The sequence below is a fragment of the Tachysurus vachellii genome, chromosome 9, assembly GCF_030014155.1.
Source record: "Tachysurus vachellii isolate PV-2020 chromosome 9, HZAU_Pvac_v1, whole genome shotgun sequence".
Classification (NCBI taxonomy): domain Eukaryota; kingdom Metazoa; phylum Chordata; class Actinopteri; order Siluriformes; family Bagridae; genus Tachysurus; species Tachysurus vachellii.
The window spans coordinates 24,214,164-24,237,441 of NC_083468.1; the positions used below are offsets into that span (position 1 = coordinate 24,214,164).

The window sequence follows — 23,278 nt, forward strand, 5'->3', positions numbered from 1 at the left end:
ACTTTCCGCTGCTCTGGTGGGTTGGCATGAAAAATAAAAACCACACCTAATCGTTTTACACACAGACGTCCGATTTAAAACTAAGAGTTCTTCCATAGTAGATCTACGAAGATCATTAAACTGAAAAATAAACAAATAAAAAAACCACCAGAGTGGATTGGAATCAGGCCAGAGCCTGAACTCATTTCCTCTGAATATTCCCATGATACAGTGATGAAAAGCTCTACATACAAACCAAGACAATTCTAGATCATTATAGTGACAAATAAGTAAGAAAAAAGCCGCTTGGGAGCGTAGAGTTGGAGGAAAATATCCAGCAGGGAAATATGTTGTGCAGTGTTTCTGTTGCAATGCAGAAACGGATTACTTTCCAATAAGAGCAAGTCCCAAAGTGTTTGATTCCTCACACAGCACCACCGCAATCTGTCAATCATTCTAAACATATTAATGATTTATCATTATGATTTGTTATTATCTGTTTAGAGATACGCTTAATATTGTGGAACGTTGAATCGTGTTTTTTTTTTATCCATTTAGAGTTACATTTAATTTTGTAAAACGTGATTATAAATATATAAAAATATTATTCAATAAGCTTATTACATCCGATTATGCTTTTTTAAATTAATTTAAAGTTATGTTTTTTTCTTACTCTTCAAATAAATCAATCAGAGCTGATCCTGACCTCCCGGGGGCCCTAAGCAAAATCCTGCTAAGGGGCTCTCCTGACCCGTTAGCCATGTAAACCATTTGCCACACTGTGTATAAAAGCTAAAATGGCTTGCCAGACCGTATCACTGTGTTTTATAGTATGCATGAGAGCAATACTTGATCCCTGATGGTTATTATTTACTGAGGGATGTACATTCATATTGACCTGGCATTATGCCCACTCCAATGTAAATCCATTGGTTTCCATATTGCATTAACATTGTTGTAACCTTGATTGAGAGACTATAAACATTGTCATTTAGGAGCGCTATCACGCTACTTTTTGTACTGGTCCCCACACAGATGTTGCTGCTGGAAAGCGCGCGTGTCATTAAGTGCACGATATTGCACGCGCATATGAACGCATGTTCACGCGCGGCGCGGTTATCGAGCTGCCGTTTATAAACACCGTTGCCCTTGGGCGTTTATTCACGCGAATGTTCACGCAATAAATTGTTGTGTGACAGACAGACAGGCCAAGAGATGCACTTGGCAGCACTGCACAGCTAATTTAGCTAGTCAGATAGAGACTAGAGACAGAATCACATCAACTTAACTTTACTGTTATTTACTCTTGCTGACTCTTAAAGACAACACAAGTTTACCTGATTGTTGTTCTCACATTTCACTCTCATTTTGTTTCTTTTTTCTCTTTTCATGGCCAGATGGATAGCTCCGCTTCATATTGTCATCTACACAGTAAACATTAACACGTGCTGTAAAATGAGGCAGGGGGAGGCGGGGCCTTGCGTAATTTGCGGGGCCCTACGCAACTTGCGTAGTGAGCGTATAGGGCCGATCGGCTCTGAAATCAATAAATGCTACTTGTCGAAGGTATCGAAGTGAAAATCCCTCGTCATCCTGAAGCGTTGACAGAATTCACACCACTTCGCACACTGACAAGCAATGAAGGAAAAAAAAAACCTACATGCCTTTTATGCTTTTCTTAAATAACGCTTCTTTCATTATGTGATCGTCTGCTACGAGCGAGCTGCTGCTGATTTTGAGTCACGTTGCACGAGGAACAACCGCCCGAGCTGCTGTTAGAGCACAATGATCTAATCATCTCATTATATTATATTATATTAAATTATATTATATTAGTGAACGCATTATCTTTCTTCGGTATACAGAGTACTATTAACACAAGCTCGAAAATAAGATCAGGACATTCCCGCCTCACCTTTCCGATTTTCCGGTGATCTCGGTTCTTGGCCTCTTCCTGAAAGCGCTCCCACTCCTTCAGCATCTTAGCGTCGGGGAAAGAAATCCCATAAATTCTCTGCAGCGTCTCCATGTCCGAGCGGCCTTCCCAGTACGTAGAGGAGTTCTAGATGGCAGAGATCTGTGAAACTTGGGTATCTTTATACATGCGATCATATTTTTAATACTATATTAATGCTTATTTGAGGCACTTTGTTATTTTACAGACTCTCTGGACAACCTGACACGCACCTTGTAGATCTTCATGGCTTTGATCTTTCCCGTATGGCGCACGTGCGGTCCTCGGCACAGGTCAATCAGAGGGCCACATCTATGAATACACAACAATTCAGAACCAATCAGAACCAGAACGCACAACATCCCAAAAGAATCTGGTTTTGTTTTCATTTACCTGTACACTGTAGTGGTAGGCGTGGTCACTTTTTCATTCAGGATGCGACATTTAAACTTATTGTACTGTGTAAGAAAAGCAAGACAAAGATAAATCTCCAAATACAAAGATTATATTATACACAATACATTTACAGCATTTAGCAGACGCTCTTATCCAGAGCGACTTACATTTCTTTTTCTTTTTTTTTTTTTAATACAACTGAGCAATTGAGGGTTAAGGGCCTTGCTCAGGGGCCCAGCAGTGGCAGCTTGGTGGACGTAGGAATCAAACTCACAACCTTCCGATTGGTAGCCCAACACCTTAACCACTAGGCTTCCACATCCCTAGTGTGTATAATTAATAGTAACGCCCTTAATTTAAAATACCTTTAAATCAACACCATATTATTTTATTTTTCATTTTTATGTTTAGAATTAATTTTGATGAGAAGCTAATTATTTTTATGTAATACGACCACACACGCTCTCTATTTTCGTTCGTGCATCTGGGAAGGATTTTACCTTGAACATCTCCAGCAGTGTTTCCTTGCTAATCTCCAGCCTCTCGAACGGCTGCTTGTCTTTCACGATGGCCTTACAGAGTGACTCCAGATCTCCGAACTCGGTGCTCGACACTCCTCTAACAGAGACAAAAAGGAATAATCTAACCACCAAATTAGCGTTATATACAGTACAGTACGCGGATTAAGAACGAGCACAAAATATCTACCAAAATGAGATGAATTTTTCTATATGAAACTACACAGTTGCCAGTTTAATAGGTACATCTACTGCATGTAATGTTTCATCAGATTAAAATAAATAAATAAATAAATAAATAAATCCAGGTCGTGTGCTGTGTTTATGCCAATAATTATTTACGCTTGTGTTGGTTTATCTCCTATAAGTCAATAATAAATAACAGTCTGGTCTCCTGCTTGTATGCAAATAAGTCAAATGAAACATTATTATTATTATTATTATTATTATTATTATTATGCTGTGTTTAATGCAAATAGGAGTGAAAAAAAGGATAGATTTATTTCAGTTTTTCATCATCAAGTGTTGCTGTGACTTGATTCCTCTAAAAAAAAAAAATAAAAAAAAATCTTATTTTGCATTTTTTTTTGTTGGTATATATTTTAGTTTATATATTAAATACATACATACATATTATATATACACATACATACATACATACATAATATATATACACACACACATACATATTATATATACACATTAAAATTTGAAACTGGTTTGTAGGCCATCTGTCTTCTTACACGATTCTCGTCTCTTACATGATTGTTTGACTCTTCAGAGCTACAAGCTGTACCCAACCCCCCCCCCCCCACACACACACACACACACACACACACACACACACACTCTCCTCACTAGAGTTTTCCTATTTCATGCTAAAGAAAGCCTGAAAGTGATATCCTTATAGTGAATAGTGAAGCCTTGAAAAATAAAACAAAAACGTGAAGTAGGAAGAACACAATAACGTCACTGAATACAGAAACAAAACACATCTACTGTATAGAAACTCGACAAACACGTTTAGTCAAATGTTTTTTTTCTTGCATATAATTTGTGAAAGTGTGAGGCGTACCTAATAAATTGGCAACAAAGTAAAGTGATTCATTTCCTATAACAGAATGCCCAGACGCGATTGGTTCCTTTCATATCATAGTCGTCTCTAGTAGCTGCAAAGACCGTCATAGCTGCTGTTATAGAAAATGAATCAGTCGATCACGAGTGAATAGATCCTACACACTCACTTCTGGCCGTCCAGGAACATGTCGTAGTAGAAGCCGTTCTCGATCGGAGGCCCGTAACACAGACAGCCTCCATAAAAGCGCTCCATGGCTTCTCCAAGGATGTGGGCACTGGAGTGCCAGTATACCTGAGGGCACAGAGACCGAGACATTAAGCAGCACATCACAAAAAAAAAGTTTCTAAATTACTGGAGAAGAATCATGTGCTGGCGATTTTACAAGCAACTTGCCACTTTGATTTCTTTGCAAAAAATTATAAAAGCTTTGTGAAACATTTTTGAAATGTTTTTGTTCACACTGATCACAAAACAGGTACAAACAAGGTCACCTAGTGTTTGTTCTGATAGTACAGACTTCCATTTTACATTGAAGCAGACACTTAAATCACCACCTAAATGTCTTGGAAGTGATGCAGAATCCAGTCAATGGAAATTTAAGGGCCCAAAAGCTTTCAGCTTTTAGGCAGGAAATGTTCTGAGCAAACAAACAATAAACCATCTATAAGACTGTTATCAAACCACACCTTATCAGCCTACGTGTTATCATTCTGATCAGATCATATGAGGCTAGAAACAAGAAAAGAAAATCGAAGGTCAGATACTCACAGCCTGGGCATCTTCATTGTCAAAGCGCAGCAGTTCCAGAGAGCAGTCTTTCTCCAGCGGACGATCTAAATCCCACAGCTCATCGTCCACCCGCGCGATCACACAGTTATCGGCCAGACCCTGACTGCATGAGCAGAAAACCACCACAACATTCAGCACTGAAACACAATTCAAGCAGGAAGCGTTCAAACAGAATCAACAGCATCTCAGAGCTAAACTGCACTCATGATCTAACCAGGAACTCCTGAAGGAAGCTTTAGGTAAGACCATCTCTGTGCTTTACAACCCTTTGTGTGTGTCGTATGGAAGGTGATGTTTATTAAACTAATTTAAGGTGCAGACTACATAAGGAAGCATGGGAGTAGAAACCAAGCAGCCGAAACATCTCCAGGTGATAAAGTATGGTTCTTATTTGTGACTGGATCTCGAGCTGGAGACAAGACATCAGGGTGTGTTCACATCAGATTATTTAACTTCCACAGTGGATTAAAAATATGTTCTTCAGCTATTAATAGATAGTTACGCAGGTGCAAATACAACAGAAAAAAAAAGAACCCAGATAAGATGTCAGCACAGTGTTTTATGAGCCACTGTTCTTTGAGTAGTCCTAAAGCTGTAAATGTTGTAAGACAGCACCCTCACCTGGAGAAAATGTGACAACGCTCCTGTGCACAAAGCAAGAGCTCCATAAAGACATGGAAGAAACCGAGTGTCCTGCTCTGAGCCCTGGAAGAAACCTGCACTGAGCCCTGACTAGATCTAGGGTCTGTATTCAGAACATTTACTGTTCTCTTGAACATATTCATATCTAAATGGTTATTTCTCTTGGATAAAACCAGCGCTTTGTAAATCTTCCAAATCTTATCCTTCAAATTATGATTTCTCTTTAAAGATATTTTGTCATCTCATGATTTACTCTTAGAGGGAAGATTATACATAAACGCAAAAGATCTTGAAGTGTCACTCTTCTTAGTCTAAATCTGTCTGTATATCCATACAAAATTGAGTTACGGTCAACCAGATAAATCTCACAATAATAATAATAATAATAATAATAATAAAATGGTTTGATGTGGTGTGTGGTATATAGATATGGACAGTATGTGCCTCGTTCATCATGTAAAACCAAACTGATTTCTACACTAACGATATTTTCCAAAAACTGCCTCCAACATTAATTATACCCAGAGTCAATGCACAGGCCTGAGCGGATACATTCATCCCAGCAGCCCACCTGATACCGCAGGCCAGTTGGTAAGGAGTAGTGACCCAGGATCGAGCCTCCACTTTTTGCCCATCAGGCAGTTGGACGTAGATGGGCTTGCTGTTAGCTGCCTGCTTGGCCAGATTGGCATCACTCTCATTCTTCAGTCTTACATAGAGCTCCAAGCGCTTCGATATGTAGCTGGGACATGGGTTCAGCTGCTCCACACACACAAAAAAATAAAAAAAATAAAAAGACACACCAAGTTAAATACTACCAGAAATCCATGGTGAATTTATTTCATTCAACCTGTACTACAGCTCCTGAACAATACAACAATTCTACCGTGTATAGTTTACTCTGATCCAGGACACATGCCTGGTATCTCAGCGTGTCATAATAGACACAGTTAAGCTTCAGACAGACAAATCTGGTTGCAGGTCACTATAAATATGGTCACTCTACACTCAGTCTGCTGTTAATGATGCAACATCAGTGCAATAGGATCCTGACAGTGCACCATGTGTATTCTAGCTTTTGGTCAGATATATTGATGACAAATGATCAGCAGAGAATAAAAAATTTTATTTTGATTAAATACCTCCACTAGTCCTCCATGTCCTTTAGGTTTCTCCTTCTTCTTGCTCTTCTCTGTTGTGTTCTGAACCTCTGAGGGCTTTGGCAAGTCAGTAGGCTGGTGTGTGCAAAAATATATTATTATTATTATTATTATTATTATTATTATTATTATAAGAGTGACACAGTTATAATAATAATAATAATAATAATAATAATAATAGTAATAATAACAATAATAATTATAGTAACAATAATAATACTAATAATAGTAGTAGTAGTAATAATAATAAGTGATTAATAATAATAATAATAATAATAATTAATAATTAATAATTAATAATAATAATAATAATAATAATAATAATAATAATAATAATACAACCTTCTGGGGGACTTTTACTTTGGGCTTTTCTCTCAGGCTTGTCTCATGTTTCTCATGCAAACAGTTGCTCTTGTTCTCGCGGCCTGTGCACGAGCCGGCCTGGCCCGGTGTCTCGAGCTCTAGTTCGGCCTGGAACGCGCGCTGTAGGTGCACGAGCCGGTACCGGAGCTTCTCGTTCTCACTGCGCAGGTCCTCGAGCTCGGAGCCGCTGGTGATCTCGGCGCTAAAGCAGCCGCCACAGAGTCCGTCACGGAGGCGGCTGATCTCTTCACTAAGCGCCTCGATCTGCCGTTCCTGTGCGGACAAACGTGCGGCCACGCGCTCCGCCATGTTTAAAACCCCGTGTGACTGACAGCGCGAGGCTACTTTCACCAGACGGCCGTTTAATGACTGGTAGTAAAATCACACAGTGCAACAGCGACATCTAGCGTTCATATCAGGTGGTTCAGCGTAAAATACACGTTACGTCACGATCTTACCGGAAGTACATTTAACCTCATTTATTTTAATAAGGTTAAAGACACACTTCTCGATGTTTTATAAAAGTACTATTTCTAATTAAACACATTATCTGCGCTGTGTATCCTTTTAATTATTTTTTAAATCACACGCACGATTTGACGACTACTTTTACTTCTACCGGAAATATTTCGCAAAAAGGACTACAAAACGACAAAATAAAAGTCTCCGCTTTTTTCTTTTTTTTTTTAACCAACAAAACAAAATCCATACATAAATATGTATAATATTATGGCTTGGATTTTACAAATCTAAATTCGTGTAATATTTGATAGTCACACCGTTTCTACGGCAGCCTCCTGTGGACATTTTTAACTATTAACTACTAATAATAACAAAAGCACATGCACAACAAACATGCAGAAAATGTTCCGACTTGCTATATAATAACTATTATTATTATTATTATTATTATTATTGTTGTTGTTGTTATTAATATTATTATTAATTATTTATTATTATTATTATTAGTAGTAGTATTGCTATTAATAATAATAATAATAATAATAATAATGATAATGATAATAATAATAATAATAATAATAATAATAAATGATACTTGTTAAACTGATCTTTTTTCTGACAGTACAATCCCTTTTCTCACCTCTAGGTGGCAGTATGGGGTGTTTTTCTCTGCTTGCCTTTGACGTCATTTTTAACTGACAGCAAACATGCAGGGAAACAAAACACTGCACAGGAGTCACTCGGCTAGGCTAATTAGCTAAAAGGTAAGAAGAACGTTATGTTTATGTTTATGCTTCTTCTCCAACGGAAACAAACGTGTAGGTTTCTGAAATCCTGATTTAAAGGGTCATCGGTATATAAAGTGGTCTTTACATGTGAGATGAACTTCAAGGGGAAATAAATAAATGTACAGTTTCACTTTACTGGAGGAAAAAATTACACCCAGTTTCTCATAGCACCTGGTGAACTGTCCTGAAATCAGCTGAGACATTTCATCTGTGTGTTGACAAATAAGTCTGTTATAAAGACATGTTATTAACTGTTTCTGTAGATATTACACACTGTATTGTTTATACTCATCATTCTCTACACATATTGTTCCTTACATACATCTGCACTATTTTATTTATGTGTATCTATATAATTTACTGTACAGTCTGCCTAATATTTCACATTCATATATATATATATATATATATAAATGTAGTCTAGTCTACTATATAATATATATATATATACATATATTATTACATGCTTGTACATATGTTTACATTTCTATCTCTATCAATCTATCAATCTATCTATCTATCTATCTATCTAGGAAGTGTTTGATGTCACGAGCAGGAGTAACATGGCCTCGAGCTTTGCCCCACCGAGGCTCGCGGACTTTCTGCTCACTGAGAAACTCGGCAGTGGAACTTACGCCACAGTTTATAAAGCCTACCGGAAGGTGAGAAGGACAGCTGATATGTACAGATTACATATTACATTACATTCCACATCGTCCATTGCACTAATCTCACTTAGGGATTAGTGTTCACGTTGACAGCCAGAAAAAACTGCTTTCAGGTCATAATAATTATATTCTCTATGTAACGGAGTTCGTTACATGTACACTAAGAGAACAACAGTAGACTCATACAGCATTGTGTACTGAGGCAGTGAAAGAAAATACCTTCCTGACTCATCCATCTCCTTTCCTGTGAGTGTGCACAGCAAAATCACAACAAAAATGAATTCATCCCCAAGCAGCATCACTGCCTGTATTGATTCCTCTGAGCCAGCCTTCTGGGGTGCATTTACCTTTTGCTCTTTCTCTCCTACTTGTCTTTTGTGCATCTTGTTTTAAAGCTTCTCACTGGCTCAGTGGCCTGAGAACGAACCAGAACTGCTTGTTCCTCACTCCACATTTGCTATTTGAATTCCTTCAGTGCTGCTCCTTCAGGTTCATTTCACTCCTCAGGATCTTGATTCTTACCATACCATTTTCAAACGACGGTTGAAGACCTACATCTCCGTGTAACACTTCAACTATCGCTTCCTTCCCTGTTTGTTGAATATATGTTTATAAAAAAAAAAAAAAAAAAAACTTTGAACAATGTAACCTAGTGAACCAGAGTTAATGTATCCAGTGATAGAGACTTACAGTAAGCACGTTTGTACATCGCTTTGGATAAGGGCGTCTGCCAAATGCTGTAAATGTAAATGTAAATGATTATAATGCAGCTTTACACCAGTTTATGAACTGAAGTCCTGAGGTTAGTATGTTGTAGTGTTTCAACAAACAGGACAATATTTGTCTAGTTTTTATAAACATGAATTATCTCAGCTTCGGTAGCAGATCATCTGTTAGAGAATATTGTATTGTTTAGCTGAAGGAAGCTCATCAGACCTGAGACTAGGTACACGGCTAGAGATTTTAGATCAGAAAGGAGTGAGTTTTCACACGGCTTGCTTTTTTTTATTATCTTTAACAAAAGACAAGAATAAAAATAAACTGCGTTAAAGATGAATATACAGAGATCTCTGATATCAGTGTATATATGAAACACTAGTGCAAAACATATCGGTAATCACTATGAATTTTCTTAATTATAGTCATTAATGGTTAGAAAGAAAACGCTATCTTTTGTGACATTCAGTCAGAATTTGATGAAGCTTAAACATCAGCGTTATAGCATCGGCTCATAAAAAGAGAATTACAGGAGCAGGCTTCAAAAACCCTAAAGTAGATACAGAGATCTTTCAGAGAGACTTTGTGAAGTCCAGCATCATCTAACATGTCCTCTGGTTACACTACTATTATCCACACGCTGGTCTGAAACCAGTTGAGTTTGTTTGTTTCTTTTTTCTTTAGACCGATAGCAGGGAAGCCGTGGCCGTGAAGGTGGTCAGCAAGAAGAGCCTGAACAAGTCGTCGATGGAGAACCTGTTGACGGAGATCGAGATCTTGAAAACCGTGCGCCATCCTCACATCGTACAGCTTAAAGACTTCCAGGTAGAGAAGAACCGAACATTTCTGGTGATTGTGATTCAAGATTGTAAATTACAAAGATTGTTATTCAAAGTGACACAAGCCACATTACTGCTCCTGTTCACTCAGCTGTCAATCACGGCTACAAGGAATGGAGCAAACGTGACACGGAAGCTGCGTAATGAATTAATGAAGTTATTTCGGTATGAGCTCAGCGCAGTGGGCTGATAACAGAACGGCTTAAACGCTGGAAATAATGGAGCTGTTTAGAGCTCATTACTCAAGCACACTGATGTGTGATTAGTAGTAAATGGGAAGCTATGTGTGTGTTTGTGCTGCAGTGGGACAGTGAGAATATCTACCTCATTTTGGAGTGGTGCTCCGGAGGAGATCTGTCACGCTTTATCCGGAGCCGGCGGATCCTCCCCGAACGAGTGGCACATCTCTTCCTGCAGCAGATAGGTGAAGATCTCTGTACACTAGCACTCAGGAGTGTTATTTGATTAAAGCTCAGAGGCTTTCAGAGGGTTGGACCAGCAGATGGTGCTGTTGTTCTGGTCAAGAACTCACTGTAGAGAGAGCTGATGGTTAACATAGATCTGTGTTTCTTTTTGTGTGTGTTTTCAAATTGCATTTCCAGCCTGTGCGCTGAAGTTCCTCCATGAGAGGAACATCTCTCATCTGGACCTGAAGCCCCAGAACATCCTGCTGAGTGGCAACGTACTGAAACTAGCAGGTACACAGGAAGGAAAAGAGACCGCAAACATGAAGTGAATATCCGGTCATTTACTCCTGAGAAACCATTTCTATTTATTTTCTATTTTAAGGATAGATAGATAGATAGATAGATAGATAGATAGATAGATAGATAGATAGATAGATCTTCAGTAATGTATTTATCCTAGCAATAGTTTCTCTGGTTTAAGTTAAGTAGGATTATTTAATTTACTAATGTCTTACTTCTTTAAAATATAGTTTAAACGTCTGAATGTTAGAAGACTAGATTCAGCTCAAATGTAGCAACGTCGGCCAAATGCCATAAATGTAAATGGTAGCCCCGCCCCTTCTCCATTATGTATGCAATGCTGCGAGTGTATATAATCCAGACTGTCCTGAATGGCTTCAACACGTTACACTGGTGTTTTGTTTCTGTATTTATTTAGAAGATCATCTTAGTATATATAACTTTACTGCACCAAGCCACCCTGTGTGTGTTCAGAAGACGTTTGCCAGCCATTTGAGATTCATCCAAACGCAGATAACTTTCTGGAAGTCATGTGACCTGAATCATGTGCTACTAATCCCATATAACTACTGATCCGCCTGGCACCACGTTAGCCGAGCACCACTCATAGCCTCGGGCTATAGTCTACTAGATGGTCTAATAAGACATGAACGTTTATCAGAGACTTAATCAGCAAATCTCAAAGCAACAACCGTGACCGAAGCTTGTCCTTGCTCATCACTTTCTCTTTCACTGTCTTGTTATCTTCCGCACTCATCTCTGTGTGTGTGTGTGTGTGTGTGTGTGTGTGTGTGTGCGTGCAGATTTTGGCTTTGCTCAGTACATGTCTCCATGGGATGAACAGAGCTCTCTGAGAGGTTCTCCTCTCTACATGGCTCCAGAGATCGTGTGCCGGCGGCAGTATGACGCCAGAGTCGACCTCTGGTCCGTTGGGGTCATACTCTATGGTGAGAGAGAGAGAGAGAGAGAGAGAGAGAGTTTTTTTGATCTGGATAACAAAACTGCGGCAAACTTTCATGTAATTATACTGGAATTACGGGAAGTATCAACAGAAAGCACAATCAACCATACAGACCGATCTGATTAAGTCGAGCTGCTAAAGAGCAACCATGCAGAGCAGAAAAAATCTAGAAAACGTTTCTGCTGAAGGACTGAATGACTTTTACATGGAAAGGGTTTCAGGGGTTTTTTTGTATGCTGTTTTAAAGAAAAGTTTCACCTTTTAAATATAATTCCTTCGGAATAAAAGCTTCTGTTGGAAATTGTGTAAAAACAACAACAGGGTAGTAATTGTAGTGCTGATAGTTTATAACATCGTATTCTGAAATTATAACACTACAATCTGACACGAACATAATTCTGTTTCTACTTTTTATCCGTTTATAGTTACATTTAACCTTGTGAAGCATCCATGAAACAAGTTCGGTCCTGTAATCTGTTGCATTATTACAGCTCTAAATAGTCATTGACTTCCTCTCTTTTTTTTTTTTTTTTAATTGTTCTCTTGAGACAAAACAATTTACTGAGAAATCCCAAGTCTGTAACGTGAAATGTTTACACGTGTTTTTGAAATATGTTTATTTGGATCGTCCACCACCAGTAGCCTACTGTCAGAGCTGCTGTTATAGAACATGAATCCATTCAATCTGACCAATCAGAATTGAGAACTGACCAGCGCTGAGGTACAACCATGAGTAATGAAGTCTACTATACTATTTGTAAGTGTTCGGTATCTGAGAATATGGGGAAATAGAATAAATGTGGAAATTGGCTAGATGTCTTACTCGTTAACCTGTGTGCGTTTGTGTGTGTGTGTGTGTGTATTCTACTTCAGAGGCGTTATTCGGCCGAGCACCGTTTGCATCTCGCTCCTACGCCGAACTAGAGGAGAAAATCCGCAGCGATAAACCCATCGAGGTGAGATTAAAGATCTTCAGTGCTGTATACAGAGCATGAGAAGAATTAAACATCATCTGTGAGGTCTACCGATGTGCCGTGATCGCCTTAATTCAACCCAGAGAGAGTCATGGAGCCTGTTTAGTAGTTGAAGTTCAGTATATTGAAGCATTAAGCTCTGTAGTGAAGCAGAACAGATGTTGGACACAATGGATTCTATTTCCAAATGGTTCAATGTGCAGTTTTATCGTAGCGTGCATCGCTTAGACGATGCAGATTTGTTTTTTTTAATAACTTAAAAAATGAGAGATTGATATCTAGTCAAATCTCGATCTCTTTCTCTCTCACTGTATGTGTGTGTGTGTGTGTGTTGTGCAGCTGCCAGCCGGTGCCAGAGTATCCCGAGACTGTCGAGATCTGTTACTCAGGCTGCTGGAGAGAGATCCAGACTCGCGCATCTCATTCGATGAGTTCTTTCTGCACCCATTTGTGGACCTGGAGCACATGGCCAGCGCTGAGAGTCTAGACAAGGCGGTGAGTGTGTGAGTGTGTGGCATTGCTTTCAATTAAAAGATTTTTTAATCGGAATATTACTCAGAAAACGTCATACAATCATTTAAATGGTTTAATTCTAAACAAATGAAAACCATGACTTGGCAAATTCATAACTCTATAGTCAGGATTCTACAATGTAAACAAAAGTTATCACAGTTAGGTTAAATCCCCAGTGACCTCATATTCACATTGTGTTTAGTTAAAAAAAAAAAAAATATATATATATATATATATAAAATATAAAAAATCATTCAGAGATGAAGCCTGTCTTCTTAACATTCTCTGATATGGGGAAGACGTCATGATGCTTTAACCAAAAAGTGATAACAGGGACTTTTATTTTGGATAAAACTATAAATGGGTTAAAAGTATGTTATTCTTCTGTAAGTAGCAGTGGCAAGTTGCTGTGGTATAAAAGGCATAAGACGCTTTTGAAGTGATAGGAAAAGAATCGATTTCAGGTTGCGTCTTTGTTTATTTTTTTTTTTAACTGGACTACTTGTGTGTTTGTATTTTACTTCTCAGAAAAATAAAAGAATTATAACTAAAATCCAAAAAGTAGCATTTGAGCAGATGAAATCATTTTCATAGCTAGTGTGTGTGTGTGTGTGTGTGTTAGGATATCGGTCATGTGCGTGTTAATGTCTTAAATAAAGTGTGTTTGCGTGTGTGTGTCTATGTGTGTGTGTGCACGTGTGTGCATGCGTGTGTGCGTGCATGTGTGTAGTCTCTTGTATATGGATGGTGTACAAGTGCAGTGTGTGTGTGTGTGTGTGTTTAAAGCATCTCCTCATCTACCAGTCCTTCTTGTCTGCTGTAAGTCATTTACACGATCTCACGGGTTTGTTTGAAACAGCGGCTCCTCCGATCAGAGAACCTTGACAAACTCTGGCTGAGGTTCATGGCGTTTTTACGAACTGTGTTTTCCTTGTTTGTTTATGCATTTACAGCTCAGTGTAAATACAAGTCCTGTAATTAAATCCATACAAGTGTGCGTGAGCGCTTGTTGGACGTGAGTGTTGCCAGCGTGTTAAACACACCGTTAGTTTTCTCTTCTTCTGTGTGTCTCTCAGAAGGAACTGGTCCTGCGGGCGGTGCAGAAGGATCAGGAGGGGGAGAAGGCTGCTGCTTTGTCACTCTACTGCAGTGCACTGGAGCACTTTGTGCCTGCTATTCACTGTAAAACACACACACACACACACACACACACACACACGCACACACACTAATTATAATTGTGATGACAAAGAACTATGAAAACTTTCACTCACCTGACTTTACTGTGTATTTTGCGACACTATTTCTAATAAATTTAGTGAGAATTTCAATTATTTTAACAATTAAATAAAACACCTGAGTGTACTAATGGCTTGGATCATATTTGCTTTATAAGAAAACACTGTGCCAAAAAAGTGTCACCGTTTGCAGCAGGTTTGTAAATCTGTTGAATTTTAAAAATGCCAAAATTAGCTTTCTAAACATGATGGATTGATTAACATCACTAGGAAATTCCTTTGAGCGTGCACACACTTTGTTTGCCTTTTTAATGTGGGATTTTTCTTCTGCTTGCTTGATTGAGGTTCAATTTTTTTTTCCCTCCAATGTTTTCTCAGATGAAACAGACCGACAGAGGAAAGAGGTCCTGAGACAAAAGGTGAGTAAACCATGATGTATGAGGTCCATTAGCCATGCTCAGTATAACCAATGCTAAAGGCTGTGTTTTGACAGCAGTGTTACTCCTGAGACTGCGCTTAGTACTGTTATTTTTTCCACATTTGAGTGAAAAACAAACGTAAAGAAAGAAAAATTCCTTTGGAAAATTTCAGTCTGTGGCTGGAAGTACAGTGATGCCTCGAGATAAGAGTTCTCTGACATCCGAATTTTTTGAGATACGAGCTGTGATTCGACCAAATTTTTGTCTTGAGATACGAGCAAATTGTTGAGATACGAGCATCCGAGCTGCCGCCGCCGAACAAAGATCCCCAACAACCACGTGTGCTCTGTTTCCCCGCCTCAGCTTCCCACGTCTCACTCGGTTAAAGCCGCCTTCACAATGCACACGACAAACGACGGCCGATAAACCGGAAGTCATTCATTTTCTTTGGAGAGTCGCAAAGGCGCTGCGTGAGGTGCCGACCATCTGCTGATCCGTCATTTTCGGGTCCTTTTTGAGCGTTGGATCAGTTAAAAAATTTAACTTGTGCGACTGCACCACATCTGATATGGCGACCGGACAGGTTTTTATTAAAATAACCGGCAGATGTTAGTGAGGAAAGAGTGACAAAAAAGGCAAAAACAAGTGAAGAGAAAAGCGATGAAGAAAATTAAGCAAAATTAATGTAAAGAAAACAGAAATTGTAGCAATTAAGTTCAGTAAAGTTAAGAGAATTTCAGTTAAGTTCATTAATTTTAGTGAAGTTTAGTTAAGTTCCATTTAAGTGTAAAGTAGCATTAAGAGTGTACAGTAGTGAGTAAGTGAACGAAAGTGAAAGTGTAATTCCTCCTAACTCCTCCGCCTGTTTACTCCTCCGCCTGTTTACTCCTCCGCCTGTTTACTCCTCCGCCTGTTTACTCCTCCCTCAACCTCCGTGTGCATCTTCCGTAAAGTAAAACCAGTTTATTTTTTTTAACATTCTCTTTTATTACTGTATGTTTTTATACAATATTTGTCATTTTTCATATTCAGAACACATAAACAAAACAACTGGAGTGGAATTTTGCGAGCTGGAACGGATTAATGGGATTTCAATTCATTTAAATGGGGAAAATTGCTTTGAGATACGAGCAATTTGAAATACGAGCAAAGTCACGGAACGAATTAAACTCTTATCTCGAGGTATCACTGTAGTCCAAGAGTGGGTAGGAGGTGACGGCAAGTCACCAGAAGAGGGCAGTTATGCTTTCATCAGAATGTGTTACGCTGCTTTGTGTGTGCTTGGATTAAGCACGTGTTAGTCTTCATCTTCCCTGTCGTTGATGCCGGAGCTGTCGTATGACACGGGAGAGCTGATTGGTGCATGGGAATTGGCAGGTGTTTAAATTGGCACGAAAACAGGGATAAATCTTACTATGCGTTTTTCTTTTCATGCCTCCAAATTTATCAGGTTGCTGTTCCAAGCATAATAAAAGGATCATTTGAAAACTTTTACAGGTCAACCAGTATGTGTCTCGAGCTGAAGAACTCAAAGCACTGGTGGCCTCAGACAACCAAATCAGCTTTGAGAACACTCAGTCAGCCCGGGACATATTAAGAGGTAAATAATATTTCATCTCTCCAGCAAAAAGCACACACACTGAATTCCCAATAAACACAAAAGTCTGGAATCACTGAACGGTTTCTGAACTGAATTGAATCTGATGTGGAAAATATGAGCAGCGATTCTCCGCTGTTATGGCAACTCCTTCAGAATGAACAGAAAATCTCTTTATCCTTGACGTTTAATTTACTTTCTAATTGTCTTTACTCTGTGTGTCAGAAATGGCCCGGGATCATCCACGCTTACTTGCTGCTCTGGATTTAGCTGCCGCTGCTGTAGCGAAGGTTGACACTGGGTTTGGTCATTGTAAATCCTATCGTAAAATCTGTTGTGGTGCATTATGGGTACTAACTCGCTGTATCGTACAGGAGGCGAGCGGGGTAGAGGACTACGAAACGCTGGATATATATCAGCAGAGTTTGGGAGAGCTGCTGCTGGCTCTGGCTGGTAAGAAGCTCACTTTCTGTAACTTACACTGACGATCTACAGAGAACTGACTGATCCTAAGCCCCGTCCACTCATGGATACTGTTGCTATTTGTAAAACAGAGACCAGAGGCAATCGGCTACCACGAACTATTACCGTGTTATTTTGGAGATCAGAATTATTTCCAGTAGAAGCTGACAGGATCTATTTAAATTACTTACCACTTCATAAACATTTACATAAGGTTACATAAGATTCAGCGCCTGTATATCTGCTGTAATTCATTTCTTTAGACGGTACAAAATCTCTGCATATCCTTTACTCATGCTAACTGACAACAGTCGTGACGACATCGGAACGCTGTAAATATAAACAAAGCTCATCAGTCTGTTTAACATTGCTGTGCATGAAATCACTAAACATTTTACAGTTCCTAGCTTGTAATCCAAACGGACAGGAGAGTCCTGGCTCTGACATGCCCTCTAGTGAATGTCACTGCTTCTGAACACGCAAACAAAGTCACAGAGACAGACAGAAAAATGGTAACGAGATTTCTCCATTTCTCGGTTCTTTCTTGCTTAGTAAATTTCCCACAGATCCTGTAGCTAAGACGTTATTAACTGTAATAAGGTTAAGAGTCGAATGAAACATTAGATTTAGCTGAACAATCGGTATAACAGTAGATAAGCTAGCTTAGCTTGTAAATTTAGCAAGGTTCGGGTTAATAAGCCTTTTATTTCATTTCTATTAGCAACTAACCACCTTATAGCTGACAGGGGTGACTTTGGTTACGTTGAGGTATGCGTAAGGGTTATGGGGTATGGGCAAGGGGTATGTGGTAAGGGGTATGGGGTATGTGGTAAGGGGTATGGGTAAGCAGCAAGGGGTATGGGCAAGGGGTAAGGGTAAGGTATATGGGTAAGAGGCAAGGGGTATTGGTACGGGGTATGGGTAAGGGGTATGGGTAAGCAGCAAGGGGTATGGGCAAGGGGTAAGGGTAAGGTATATGGGTAAGAGGCAAGGGGTATGGGTACGGGGTATGGGTAAGGGGTATGGGCAAGGGGTAAGGGGTATGGGTAAGAGGCAAGGGGTATGGGTAAAGGGAATGGAAAGTGGAATGGGTATGGGGTACAGGGTATGGGTAAGGGATAAGGGGAATGGGTAAGGGGTATAGGGTATGGGGTGAGGGGTATGGGTAAGGGATAAGGGTAATGGGTAAGGGGAACAGGGTAAGGGAAATGGGTAAGGGATACAGGGTAAGGAATATGGGTAAAGGGCACAGGTTAAGGGGTATGGGTAAAGGGTAAGGGGTACAGGGTAAGGGGTAAGGGGTATGGTGTTCAGCTGATTATCAGCACAATCACACAGACCGATCCAAAGCTCACTCTTTCTTTGACAAAACCCTTTACTCTGTCAGAGTGTCGGTTTAGGTCAGCTGTATCTGTTTGACTATATATGAAGCTTTTAAATTGGTCTTTATAACACCTCCTGTTCGACAGACGATGGCTACCGTTGTTTGCTAAGCTGTGACTAGACACCCGAAACCATAAAAAGGAGCTTGAGATTGGTCAATTACCCCTGAGCGAGTCATGTAACCCTCCACTCTAAGCTTTGAATGAATGCATTGTCAGGAAGATTGATTAATTTCCTGTGCAGGCTGTTATTATAGTGTTCAACTCTCCCTGATGACCTCATGCTGGAGTTGGTCCTAAAAGTAACGACAGAAGGAGAAGAAGAAGGAGGAGGAAAGAGATAAAAACAGAAACCAGAGAATAAAAAAGAGATGCAGAGAGAGCGAGACAAGGAGCAGGAATAGACTGAGAGCAGAGACAGATGCAGGACACTGATTTGAGGTTAAATAGAAAGATTCAGAAAGGGAATGTGGAAAAAAGGAAGAGAGAGAGTTAGAAAGTTAAGAAAGGAAAGCAGATGTGTGTGAGAGTGGTATGGAGGGAGCCAGGCCGTGCCGGTGCCAGGGCAGCGTGTGTGGTACCGTTGCTCTGCCATCTGGATCCCATTCAGCTCCACTCTCTTCCACTCACACTGTTATTAAATACTGGAAACAAATGAAAACTGTTATCTCTGAGTGTACACTGAGCTGGAGCCAACGGCCCAGAGCACAAAATGAGCTGCACAGCACCCTGAGACCACCCAAACCCACAGAATCACAGCATACGCAAAACGGAACAATCCGAGCAAAAATGTTGGCTGTAACGAGTTGGGATCAGTTAGTGCTGTGGCTTTTAAATAAGACCACGATGGGTCACAAACCTTGTTAACAATCAAGAGAAAAGTAAAGAAGCAATAAGTTGTATTTTACTGAGATTAGACGTTTAAGACTAATTTAACGTTCCATACTTCATGCGACACAAATTTTGAATATTTAATAATATAAATAATCATGTTTGAGTGACTCAATTGACTCATCAAACGATTCATTGTGAAAGAAGTGAAGATTCATCCTGCTCACTCTCTCTAATTCCTGTACATGCAGCCGAGCCTCAAGGCCGCAGGAGGGAGCTGCTCCATAACGAGGTGAGTTGCAATGCTGTGTACCGATCTGTCAACCAGACGACATTAATGCACTCAGTTGTCATTTTAATAGGAACACCTGAACACATGCATGTTCATGCAGCTGTCTGGCACAGTACATAAGGTCATGCAGAGAGATGTCTGATGTTGACGATAATGAGAGTGTCTGATGTTGACGATATAACTTCCGAATGAGGGATAAATGTGATCTCGGTGAGATTGACATCGACATAGTTGTTGGTTTGAGTCGTTTGGGTTTACACAGAGCGTGTGAAAAAAAAACAAGCTAAAAAACATCCATTGAGCCGTAGATTATGGGCTGAAACGCCTTGTTTTTACACAAGACCATTTAGATTGGCTGATTTGCAGAAACATGCACTCTTATGGGAGTTCCTGTTAAAATCTCCAGCTTGTGGGTCAGTACAGTATATGAAGCATCGAAGCACCTCAGGACACGTCAGCGTGAGTCAGAGACGCCGTGCAACTCTGACACAGAATATTAGCATGTGATTAAATGTTATAATTCCACCTTTCTTTTGTAGAAACCGCACTAGTTATTACCTTCTCTTTATTTGTTATGGGACTGGAGCCATGAGGCAACAAAGTTTCATTCGTTTGATTGTGTCTAGGTTTAGAGAGTGCAAAATACAACACAAACATGTATCTGTTTAACACAGAAGCACCGTACGGAGGAGAAAAGCGAAAGACAGATGATGAAAGAAAGTGTGGCTTTTACTGTGTTCCCATCTGAAGTTTTACGAGACCTTTAAATAAATTCAGATGTGACCACGTTAACCAAAAACAGCAGGCCACTATATACACCAAAAAGTACAGTATACTAAATATCCTTACAAATCCCCAGCTTCTCACAACGTGGTGGGGGTTTTTTTTTTTTTTTTTTTTTTTTTTTTTTTTCTTTTCTTTTTTTTTCTTTTTTTTTTGAAGTCTGAAGCTGTAAATAACTAAAAGAGACAACAATGTTTATTTCACTGAATGTAACATTATAAAACTAACACTGCTGTGGTAAAAGAGGTAAAAAAGACATAGCATAGAAAAATAATCAACTTCAGTAACTGTAAGATCTTTCACAGTAACCTTTAAAAAAAAAAAACCTTGAATTTCTTCCAGGATTAATAAAGTATCTATCTATCTATCTATCTATCTATCTATCTATCTATCTATCTATCTATCTATCTATCTATGATGATGTGTTGTCTAAATGGCATCATTTTATTAATGAAACTGTTTATTTGCGTCCTGTTTTATCTGACAGATCAAGAGTTTGATGAGTAGAGCTGAATACCTAAAAAAACAGATCAAGGTAAAGTTACGGTTTCAGAAAGTCTTGTTTGGTCTACAATAGTTTAAAATTGTTTAAAATTCATATAGAGAATCAAATTTAGTTTATTTCATGTCTTTTTTCATGTCTTACTGTTTTATGATGTTTCTGTAATAAAACATTCATTCATTCATTCATCTTCTACCGCTTATCCGAACTACCTCGGGTCACGGGGAGCCTGTGCCTATCTCAGGCGTCATCGGGCATCAAGGCAGGATACACCCTGGACGGAGTGCCAACCCATCGCAGGGCACACACACACACACACTCTCATTCACTCACACACTCACACACTCCGGACAATTTTCCAGAGATGCCAATCAACCTACCATGCATGTCTTTGGACCGGGGGAGGAAACCGGAGTACCCGGAGGAAACCCCCGAGGCACGGGGAGAACATGCAAACTCCACACACACAAGGTGGAGGCGGGAATCAAACCTCCAACCCTGGAGGTGTGAGGCGAACGTGCTAACCACTAAGCCACCGTGCCCCCCTGTAATAAAACACAAAGCTCCAAATTCATGCTTTCGTTCATCATTCATGTGATCAGTCTTGCACTCCTCACTGTCAAATCTACACCCTAGAATAACGTGCTTTAACTTTACTAACTAAACAATAAGACAAGTGATTAAGGGGTTAAATCACTGGTATGTTTGTTTGTGTATGTGCCTGTATGTAGATCCAAGAAACCCAGACAGATGTCTCGCTGGATAAAGATCCGGTTGCTGAATCTGTGCGAACGTGTAAGTGCATTACATTTAAGAGTCTATACAACGTCAGTGTCCTGCTTATATGCACACTAAGAAGTGCCAAAGGATACACATATGTTTTTTTAATAAACAGCTTTACCTCTGGCTGTTACAGTGCACTGGCACTGGCACTGGCACTGGAGACTCCTTTCAAAAAATGGGAAATGTTTGTGTTAAATATTTTTTTTTTTTTTTTTTTTTTTTAGCATTTAGCAAAACTGTGGTGTAGTAAAGTGTTACATGCATAAAAATGTTTTGGCCAACGTAATGGACACCCATAATTCTCTGGTGTTTTGTGTCACACAGCATGTTGCCTGCAATAGCCATGGGAACATTCAGACTCATTTTACACCTCACACGACCAGATCAGGGCCATGATGTTGCCGTCCAGATCCGAGGCAATCCGATCGAATCCCTCCGAGACTGACAGACTGAATCACCCTCGAAACCGTGCGACTCCAAACCCAAGCTGCTTGTTCGTTACTGTGTAGACGTGAAAGTAGTTGGTTGGAGTGATATGTATACGGATTATTTCCACATTACTCTACTGTATGTGATTTTTTCCTCTTGTTTGTAATATACGGCATCGTAGATATACTGAAAACTGAAAAAAAAAACACCACAAATCTGCATCTCTACTGTTTAGAAGTAAACGAATCATTATAGTACTCCAACATTCACGCTGTATCACTTTGCTTTAACAAACACACACACACACAGCCCTCCTCTCCCTGCAGTGCAGTGGGGTTCACCGCAGCTCATCCACATAATGAGTGCGCTGTATGGTGGTGAACGTGGCTCTGAAACCATGTGGTTTCCTCCCTGTTTCTTCTGCTCTGAAATTTACTTTGCACCGCCACACGTCGGGTTCCTTAGTGTTTTCTCTGCCCTCCTCATACGCTGCCGGTTAGCACTTTAGATTGGTGTAAAACTGAAATGAAACCCTGAAACTGTTGAAAGATCGCTTAAAGCACTGGAATGTTATAATGAAGATGTAAAAAATGATTTTGTTGAGGTGGTTTTATAATATTTTTTTGCTGTAATCATTTATTGAGTGCTTGATTACAGAGGAAATAAATTAATCTTTGTGCAAATGCTGTTCAAGTGGTTTTGTGTGAGTGTGTGTGTGTGTGTGGGTGGGTGAAAACTGGCTGAATTGGACTATTAAATTCTTTTTTATAAAAACCCTCTAACACACATTCACTCTCCTAGTCAATGAATCTCCTTCTGATGATCAGATGGTCAGTTTCACTAATGCACCATGTCAATAAAAACCTGTTTATTAGACCACTATCTAGATTGATTAAGCTTCATTCACAACTATGTAGTTCATTTATTTAAAAAAAAATGACAAGACAAAATACATATCTAACAGCACAGGTTTCTTATACTCTTAAAAAGCTAAAACTTTTACTTATGCAATCTCCCATCTCTCTCTCTCTCTCTCTCTCTCTCTCTCTCTC

At 39.5% G+C, this 23,278-nt stretch overlaps 2 protein-coding genes across 3 annotated transcripts in view; one reads left to right on the forward strand and one right to left on the reverse strand.

Annotated features, from left to right (window-relative positions):
• The window catches only part of tars3 (threonyl-tRNA synthetase 3), a 15,860-nt gene extending 8,591 nt beyond the window's left edge, over positions 1 to 7,269 (reverse strand). The window contains exons 1-9 of the mRNA XM_060878329.1: positions 6,859 to 7,269; positions 6,499 to 6,591; positions 5,928 to 6,115; positions 4,694 to 4,817; positions 4,092 to 4,216; positions 2,830 to 2,947; positions 2,327 to 2,391; positions 2,167 to 2,245; positions 1,895 to 2,041 (exon numbers count right to left, since the gene is read on the reverse strand). Of these exons, the coding sequence (XP_060734312.1) occupies positions 1,895 to 2,041; positions 2,167 to 2,245; positions 2,327 to 2,391; positions 2,830 to 2,947; positions 4,092 to 4,216; positions 4,694 to 4,817; positions 5,928 to 6,115; positions 6,499 to 6,591; positions 6,859 to 7,188 (1,269 nt within the window). The 5' untranslated portion in view covers positions 7,189 to 7,269. The remainder of the gene's footprint in view (positions 1 to 1,894; positions 2,042 to 2,166; positions 2,246 to 2,326; positions 2,392 to 2,829; positions 2,948 to 4,091; positions 4,217 to 4,693; positions 4,818 to 5,927; positions 6,116 to 6,498; positions 6,592 to 6,858) is intronic.
• On the forward strand, positions 7,234 to 22,909 carry ulk3 (unc-51 like kinase 3). Of its 2 annotated transcripts, XM_060878332.1 has the most exons (18): positions 7,234 to 7,251; positions 7,988 to 8,105; positions 8,663 to 8,791; positions 10,199 to 10,339; positions 10,657 to 10,777; positions 10,956 to 11,051; positions 11,864 to 12,007; positions 12,895 to 12,977; positions 13,335 to 13,490; positions 14,585 to 14,690; positions 15,125 to 15,165; positions 16,663 to 16,765; positions 16,988 to 17,052; positions 17,137 to 17,215; positions 19,689 to 19,729; positions 21,000 to 21,047; positions 21,746 to 21,809; positions 22,122 to 22,909. In XM_060878332.1, exons 3-18 carry the CDS (start codon positions 8,693 to 8,695, stop codon positions 22,136 to 22,138), a joined length of 1,404 nt encoding a protein of 467 aa, XP_060734315.1. In that variant the 5' UTR covers positions 7,234 to 7,251; positions 7,988 to 8,105; positions 8,663 to 8,692; the 3' UTR covers positions 22,139 to 22,909. The 2 variants fall into 2 exon arrangements, with proteins under 2 accessions (XP_060734315.1, XP_060734316.1); XM_060878333.1 differs by lacking the exon at positions 11,864 to 12,007.
• Positions 22,910 to 23,278: the final 369 nt, after the last annotated feature.

Excerpts from the sequence above, each read along its gene's own strand:
- ulk3 (XM_060878332.1), top strand. The coding sequence starts at position 8,693 with ATGGCCTCGAGCTTTGCCCCACCGAGGCTCGCGGACTTTCTGCTCACT. Across the intron at positions 10,340-10,656 it reads TACAGCTTAAAGACTTCCAG|TGGGACAGTGAGAATATCTA; the intron begins GTAGAGAAGAAC and ends TTTGTGCTGCAG. Across the intron at positions 17,053-17,136 it reads CTGCCGCTGCTGTAGCGAAG|GAGGCGAGCGGGGTAGAGGA; the intron begins GTTGACACTGGG and ends TGTATCGTACAG.